Source organism: Cornus florida, unplaced genomic scaffold (genome assembly GCF_030987335.1).
Source record: "Cornus florida cultivar Cherokee Brave unplaced genomic scaffold, ASM3098733v1 CherokeeBrave_3.0.0_Hap2_Chr02, whole genome shotgun sequence".
In the NCBI taxonomy this organism is placed as follows: domain Eukaryota; kingdom Viridiplantae; phylum Streptophyta; class Magnoliopsida; order Cornales; family Cornaceae; genus Cornus; species Cornus florida.
Window position 1 is genome coordinate 13,978,856 of NW_026775572.1, and position 8,212 is coordinate 13,987,067.

The 8,212-nt window shown below is 34.6% G+C and overlaps 1 protein-coding gene across 2 annotated transcripts; it reads right to left on the reverse strand.

Moving 5' to 3' along the window:
- Positions 1–670: 670 nt before the first annotated feature.
- Positions 671–7,757, reverse strand: LOC132293762 (calcium-dependent protein kinase 26). Of its 2 annotated transcripts, none has more exons than XM_059791373.1 (9): positions 7,535–7,757; positions 6,438–7,288; positions 5,938–6,081; positions 5,691–5,843; positions 4,775–4,890; positions 4,069–4,236; positions 2,535–2,804; positions 1,726–1,863; positions 671–1,011 (listed from the first exon to the last, which is right to left on the reverse strand). In XM_059791373.1, exons 2-8 carry the CDS (start codon positions 7,213–7,215, stop codon positions 1,741–1,743), a joined length of 1,752 nt encoding a protein of 583 aa, XP_059647356.1. In that variant the 5' UTR covers positions 7,216–7,288; positions 7,535–7,757; the 3' UTR covers positions 671–1,011; positions 1,726–1,740. The 2 variants fall into 2 exon arrangements, with proteins under 2 accessions (XP_059647356.1, XP_059647357.1); XM_059791374.1 differs by having other exon boundaries at positions 2,580–2,804; positions 7,535–7,755.
- Positions 7,758–8,212: the final 455 nt, after the last annotated feature.

Genomic DNA, 8,212 nt, shown 5'->3' on the forward strand with positions numbered 1-8,212 from the left:
CAACTTGTAATTTGTTATGTCTTGTTTTTATTTGTACACACTGATGTTAGCAGATGCAGTCCAATTATTCAATTCATTAATTAATATAAATTGTGTTGGGGTGCGTCAATTATTGTTTATAATCCCAAAAATAGTGTTTGGCTTTTTATTTTTGATTGTTACAAAATAATTGTCCTTTTTTTATTGTTGGCATGTCACAGTTCAAAATCTAATGCACCTTTTAAAATAAAATTCTAATTTACTCTTATTGCCTTGAAATTATAAAAACAATTAAAGTTGTAAAACCCATAGAAGAGTATATTTGAAATTTATTACCACCATTATACAAACATAAAAAGTTTGAAAGAAGTACATAATACGTATCATTTTTATTTTTATTTAGGTAGAGATTGACTATACAAAGGAAGGTGATTTCCAGTGTAATCTTAACGAATATGGGTTTTAATCTCCATTTTCTATACCTCTATCCTCTCACTTGTTATGTGATTTAAAAACAAAAAAAAACTTGAGTAGAAACCATTTCTTGCTAATAATTTATAAATACATTAAAGATGTTGAATTCGACACTTACATGGCAACGAGCAGCGTTGAAAAAAAAAAAAAAAAAAAAAAATGATCACAAATTGTGTTCGACTTGTGCAGATAAAACTCTCATTTGCAAATTCTGATGTGGGAAAATATTGAAGATTAACTTTCTTCTTCCTTAAAAATAAGCACAAAGTCCCAAGTAAAGAATACCGCAGAATAAATAAATAAATAAAAAACAAAAAACAAAAACTTAGCAACTTGAATGGCTGTAAACACTCGCACTTTAGTTTTGAAAGCTTACAACACAATTGAGTTATGCAGCAAAAACACTAAAGCAGGACCTATAAATGCTGCCAAATTAACCTTCGGTAATCCAAATTTTGCGTGACATGTTGTACAAGGAGATAAATCGAGGATGGATCGGAAATTGTACCCTTCAAGCTTAATAATCATTGGACTTCCTTTCTAGCTTTGCTGTTTAACCTGCAAATTTTCTGAGTCAGAATATGAAATTACAATTGAAATCACAAAACTTGAGGATCAAACTCTAGACAGAGAATAAGACTGTTTCCCATATGATAAAATAAATTTTGCAAATCACAAAACTTGATGAATAAATTCACTGGGTGTTGCAGATGGGATCTACTGTATCTCAAAAAGGTCCTAGATAAGGCCCACTGTCATGAAAGATTAGGAATTCCAGCGATAAATTTATCCATATCAATATTACTTCGGCTTCAAACTTAATGTGTAAATATGAACGAAATGTTGGCATTATATAACAATGGTGTGTTAAGGTATGTGCCATACATCCATCTTGCAGTGGAAACATCCTTTACCACCCTCCTTTATTATGTACCGCCACCTCAACATGGTATATTGACTAATGTAATTCCCTCCACTCATACGAAAGGAATGACGAATCAGTCGACCATTCAATTTGCCAACTGCTACTATTAAATGTCAGGTGCTATTTCTTTAAAAAAGGCAGGCATGTTAAGTCTTGTATTTTTTCAATATGTCTTCAACATCAAATCAAGTATGCAATTACACAGATAGATCATAAATGCTTCCCTGACATCATTCCAGTAATTGAAGAGTACTACCAACTTTCATAATCCTTCACACATACAAAGGAACAGCAAATGAATTGTATAGTTTATCTGATAAAAAATAAATAAATATTTGGAAGAGTACCTGTACATGATGTGCCTATTTAGCTCCTGGTGCATCTCGCATGCTTATATTCAGACTGTTCCGCATAGTCCGTCTTCCAATTCCTGCATTATTGCCTTGCATCATGGCGACAAATTCCCCATAATCAATTCTTCCATCCTGGAAATACAAAATCCATTAGAATGTTGACACTAATCAACCTTAGAAAAAACAAAACGAAAATAGCAAAAATCAGCTGAGGTGAGAACCAGTTTTGAAATGTAAATCTATTTCTCCAAATTCTACAATTATATATGTTGTACTGCCATGCTAAATTCCGAATAAGATACGAAATTCCACCAAACATATCCATTTTGGTGTTAATTATTGCCACTCCTGGGGCACATAATGCACATTGAAAGCTTCTCTCAAAACTCATCTAATACTTTGATAAGACATCATTCTGAAAAGTGCATGTGATTGTGAAAGAGATGTTACTTTCGTTTTGAAGAGAGAATTACAATGCATCTTCGTGCTACAAAATGGTGTTTGAAGTATTGGAGAGGGATAAAAAAAGTCAGTTCTTGATTTCCTTCAGATAATGACGAGTTTGAAATATACAATGTGCCCCATTAAAGGTCACTTTGACATATCAAGGAACAGTGCATCAAAGGGTCATAAACAAAATATTACGCAGTTCAACTTTAGTTTGACCAGACATGATGAACATCAAAGAATTATGACAGAAGACCAGTGTTTTCTGTAAGTAATCATAAAATAAGTAAACTGTCGCCTATTCTTCTATTAGAAAAGAGAATAATGTATTTCCGCCCAAAGTAATGATAACTTACATTATCTTGATCAACTTCTTTGATGATAAAGTAATGATAACTTACATTATCTTGATCAACTTCTTTGATGATATCTTCAAGGAAAACATCAGTCATGTTATGTTCTGCCCAAGCTTGCTGGAGCTCATCAACTGTTATATAACCGCTTCCATCCTTGTCAAAATATTGAAATGCTGCCATGAGATGTTCTTCACGTTCTAGTTTGTTAAGATGAATAGTTGCGGCTATGAATTCACCATAGTCAATGGTCCCACTGTTGTCCACATCAGCCTGAAAACAACTATCATCACTCGGCAACCCGAAGCGATATAACACTTCAAAGAGATACTATAAGCACAATACCTCGTAGATCAAAGTCGTCTTCATATCTAAAATTCAGCAGCAATTTACAGAAAAATGTGAAAGGTAATCCTTCATTTGCTATATCACATTTAAATATATGTGTCCTGGGTTTCCTACAACAATATGAGGAAGAAAGTGGGTCTTGATTATGATGGAACCAAGGCATATGCACTTGAACAGATCCCATCTACAGGTGACCTACCAATGGGCCAGTGGCCTAGCGTATCAGCCTCTTACTTCCCAAAGGGAGGTCAGTGGTTCAAGTCTCAAAAGAGACAAGTGTGTGTGATTACCAACTAGGAAAAAAAAAATATATATATATATATATACACACAGGTGACCTATATATAGCTCCCTATTGTCAAGAGTCATAAATCAGAAAAGCGTCACCTAATCAGTATGAAATTTACCAATTACATCAGTGACTAAATTTCTGTTCAATGTAAGAAATCCTTAACATAAACAGCCATCAGAATTTTTTTTTTTTGGTAAGTACCATCTGAATATATATATATATATATATCTTCAGTTTATGCTAGATTTCATGAAGGCTGACAGGCACGTGCAAGTGTCAGCATAACACATCTCTTCATGCCTTCCAAAGAGGGAACTCCTCCAAAGTGGATAAGGTGTCACAATGTTAATGTCATAAGACTCCTACTAACACTATAAAAAGGGGATGAAAAAAAAAAAGAAGGAAAGAAAGAAAATTCAGGAACAGCAGTATGCTCATGCTGTTGTACTGTTCTGCTAACCACACTGCTAATCATTGTGATTGTTATAAAATTTCCTAAACCCAAAACTATCAACCCAAAATTCACAGCAAACACAAATTAAATGGAAGATTTCCAAAAGTAAATATAATACCATTCCCAAGATTTACTTTGATAAAGGCACCAAGCAGAGCCTAATTTCTAAATTCTAATGTAACACCACCAGATTTCCCACCAATATAACCTCAAGTTTTACTCAAGAAAACAATACACTGACATGGTTGCCAATTGTCCTAGATGCAAGTGTTAGCTCAGGAATCCTGATTTCATCTAAATATTTAAAAAATAATCAACTAAATAAAAACAAGAAAGAAAAAGAAACCCAAACTAAAGCAACTTATCAGGAGAAAAAAAAAAAGGCAAACACCAGCAAAAAAACAAAATGGGGGCGAGAAAAAAAACAGAAATAGAAGTCTTACCGCTTCCATAAGGTCACGTATCTCTGTATCCTTTAATGTAGAACCATATCTTCTCAAACCAGCTTTAAGTTCATCAAATGTGATTGCACCGCTGTTGTCAGTATCCATTGCCTGAAACATCTCTTTCAAACCAGCAATCTCTTCCTCTGAGAGGCTTTCAGCTATTACCTGATGCACAAACCAGGCAGTGGCAAAACTTCTTGTCATGCAGAGTTCCAACTTTTTGTCTCAAAGAAGAAACATGTTGCGAATTGATGCATCAATTGCTTTTCAAGTAAAATGCCAAACAGCAAATATGGTGAATAGCCTCAGAAATCTACTCAATGGTTCATAATCCAAACAACAAACATAGGAGCAAGGGGGAAACCATAGCATAAATATTCGTGTGTATATAGGTATATATGAAGCAATTATGAAAATGACAGAAAACATCTTATATAAAGTCAGACTAAAATGTCGGAGTGAACAAATATATAGCCTATAAAGTTTCTCTAAATCAGGTGATAAACTGTCCAAGATGGCCACTTTTTGCAGTGTAAGCTAGGACAGAACAGATTATTTTGTCCAACTCATGCGACAAAAAATCCTTTAAAAATGTCTTGTATATAAATCGCCAACCTAGTAAGATAGCTAGTGGTAACATCAACCATTTACAGATAATCCAGCTTATCATACAATTTGTAACTCTAAATTTATATAAGCATACCCGTAAAGCCATCTTCTTTAACTTGTTCATTGCAGAAAACTGTTTGAGACGAGAAAGTACAGCTGGATCCAGTGATCTGTCAGGAGCAACTCCATTTTCACAAATCCAAGGATGACCTATAATATTGTGATGAGAAATATACCGCTCGGTTATAACATTATTTTGGTTAAAACACAAATAAAAGTGAAAGCTAATTAGAGAAACCATTTCTATAAACAGGTAAATCCTCCTACTTAAGGAAAAATATATCCAGGCCCTCAATGTCCTTGAACTGAAAAAAATATTTGGAAAGATAAAAATTTACTACTTAACCAACTTCAACACCTGAAAGTGCTACTGACATAATGATTTATGAGCTATTTGCAGCCTTTGCTAGAGATCACGCACATAATTTCATTACAATGTATCATTTAAGCAGAAATTCATAAATGATTATAATTCATTTCTGCTTTTACATTTCCTCATTCTTAATATGTCCCGTGGTTGATATAATGTGTATGACTTGATTATGATGCAGTATGATTCTAATTAAAGGCTTAAAGCATTGACCACATTTTTAATGAATCTGAAAACCTATTGCGCCAATGAGGTAAATTCTGGGTCTCAACATTATGGGAATTGCATAGCCCTTCGCATGATCATACTACAACCTAGTATTCATTTGTGGTAGAACAAAATCTTAGACAATGTATTGAGGAGTGACTAAGCAATGGTGTCTAAACAGTCAAGAAAACTAAAATCGCTTCCACGTCTGTCCAGCTTAAATGGTCAAAAAGATTGGCCAAACAACGTATTGAGGAGTGACTAAGCAATGGTGTCTAAACAGTCAAGAAAGCTAAAATCACTTCCACGTCTGTCCAGCTTAAATGGTCAAAAATATTGGCTAATAAGGTAAATCCGAGAAAAATTAACATACTTAAAACTTCATGAGCAGTAAACCGTTCTGAAGGTCGAGAGCGTAACATATTCCGAATTAAATCTTTTGCACTGTCAGATATTAGGGGCCAGGGGTCTGAATCGAAATCAATGTGACCCTTCAAAACAGCATCAAATATCCCCTGTTGTGTTTCTGAACAACACATAGAAAGAAATTTCAGTACACTGGATCCAAAAATTGAAAACTTGTGCTACGCTAATAATCTAATATCAGAGAACACACATACCGGCCCAAAAGGGTGGCACACCACTTAGCAATATGTAGAGTATGACCCCCGCTGTCCACACATCTGCTTCTGGCCCATAATGCTTCAAAAGCACCTCAGGAGCAACATAATATGGGCTTCCAACCACATCAGTGAAAACCTGACCTGAAATAGCAAGCCTTGCAACTACATTAAACAAGCCTTGCAACTCAAAACCAGAAAATTTTGGTTGTACATCATATGGGATCATAATACCATAAGCAACAAGACCTTAGGAGAATTTTCGACTCTTCATATGACATAAAGTGTAGGCTCTGTTGTTAGCCATATAAAGGTATTCACGAAAAAAAAAACCCCAAGAAATCCTTTAAATAAAAATAATGGACATTATAGATCCAAGAACATAGAATTTTTTTAAAAAATACATAGCAAAAAAGTTTGTTCTTTAATTCACTAATATGCTCCTAATCATGGAAATACCATGGAAAAAAAGTAAAGAAGTAGTCTTTTTTCTCTTTTACCTGGCTTGAAGAAAACTGACAATCCAAAATCAATGGCTTTGAGGGAGAAATCATCATCCTTGTTAACCAGCAAGAAATTCTCAGGCTTTAGATCTCTATGCATAACCCCAAGAGAATGGCACGCCTCAACAACTCCTACAATAATCTTGGTCAATTCAGCTGCCTTTCTCTCGCTGTAATGCCCCCTATGAATAATCCGGTCAAACAATTCACCCCCGGCACAAAGTTCCATCACAATGTGAACATACAAAGTGTCCTCATAGGCACCCTTAATCGTCACAATATTCTTGTGACCCGCCAAATGGTGCATTATCTGAATCTCCCTCCTAACATCCTCCACATCTTCCTTCGAAATCAACTTCCTCTTGGAAATAGATTTACAAGCGTAATCAATACCCGTAGAATTCTCAGTGCACAAATGAGTAGTGCCAAATTGTCCTTGCCCTAATTTACGACCCAATGTATACAGATCACGAATGTTAGGGGTCTTGTGACCCAATACATAATAAGGGTTTTCACTCCTACGGCTCATGATGGTCTCTTTTGGTGGATTAACAGGGGAATAATTGTTGTCCTTCTTAGGGTTGTTGTTATCCTTGGAGAATTCTTGAGAAACTATTTGTTGAGAATCGAAGGTCGTAGATGAGGTGGTAGATGAGTGATTAGAATGTTTAGAATTCCTAGAAGAAGTATTGCGCTTGGAAATGAACTGTTCTTGGGGCTGATTGTAGCCCTGTAAATCTTTTCCTCCGAAAGATCCACGGCATGTGTTGCCCATGAAACGAAAAAAAATCCCCTCTTTCAATTGTTCCTCATCAAATGTTCTCTCTCATCAATTATCTACCAGAAAGCTTCACACAATAAACCCCAAATTCAGATCTCAAGCTCATCAATATATATACATACATATATATATGCAAAGAAAAAGAACAAATCTAGCTGAATAATGAAAGAATCTCGTATCAGATCGTACTAATTACTGAATGATTAAAGCATATATCATCATTAGAAAATCTGAAACAAGATTTAGTGTAATTATGTGTGTTGTATACACATACATATAAATATATAGTTGGAGAGAGAGAGAGAATTAGTACCAGCAAAGATGAATAGAGAGAGAAAGTCAAGAAAAAGGTGCTTGATCGATGATCATGTTCGAGTGTGCGAGGATGATAGATAGATAGACTGATTGATGAAAAGCGTTTGTCAAAGTGCTCTGCGTTTTCTTCTTTTTTTAGCCCGTGTTTGCCGAGAAACATCTCAAGAGGACAGTGCTGACCAGCTTTACTTTTCCCTATTACAGATCTTTATTTTTTATTTTTTAATATTATTTAACCAATGACTGACACTCTCATTTTTTAGTAACGAAAATATTAGTAGTGGATTGATAAAAAAGAATCTCCACGTGGACGCATGGTAGAATGAGATAAATTGGATATTATTAAAAATAGTTTTATTTTATAAAGAAACAGTGAGATGAGTCTTGATACAATGTATGTGATTTAAATATTTATATATATGAAATTTTTGTAGATTTGATAATTGGATGTTTTTATTATACGAGGAAAAAATTAAAAGTAATTATACAAAGTCATATACTCCGTATATTCATTATAATTTAATTTATTTGAACAACGGATTCTTGTTTTTTAGAGGAGGGATTGGAGGAAATGCCATCCAACCAAATGACACTGATATCAGCAGCAGCCGAAAGGACGAAGAAGGAAGAGAGAAACTAAGGCTGGCAAGTTGACCACGTCAACCGAATATCCTTT

Bases quoted from the DNA above. Each gene is read 5' to 3' on its own strand.
- LOC132293762 (XM_059791373.1), bottom strand. From the start codon at position 7,215: ATGGGCAACACATGCCGTGGATCTTTCGGAGGAAAAGATTTACAGGGC. The intron at 5,844-5,937 runs GTATGTGTGTTC...TGTGTTGTTCAG, and splicing joins TGTGCCACCCTTTTGGGCCG to AAACACAACAGGGGATATTT. The intron at 4,237-4,774 runs GTATGCTTATAT...TTTGTGCATCAG, and splicing joins TAAAGAAGATGGCTTTACGG to GTAATAGCTGAAAGCCTCTC.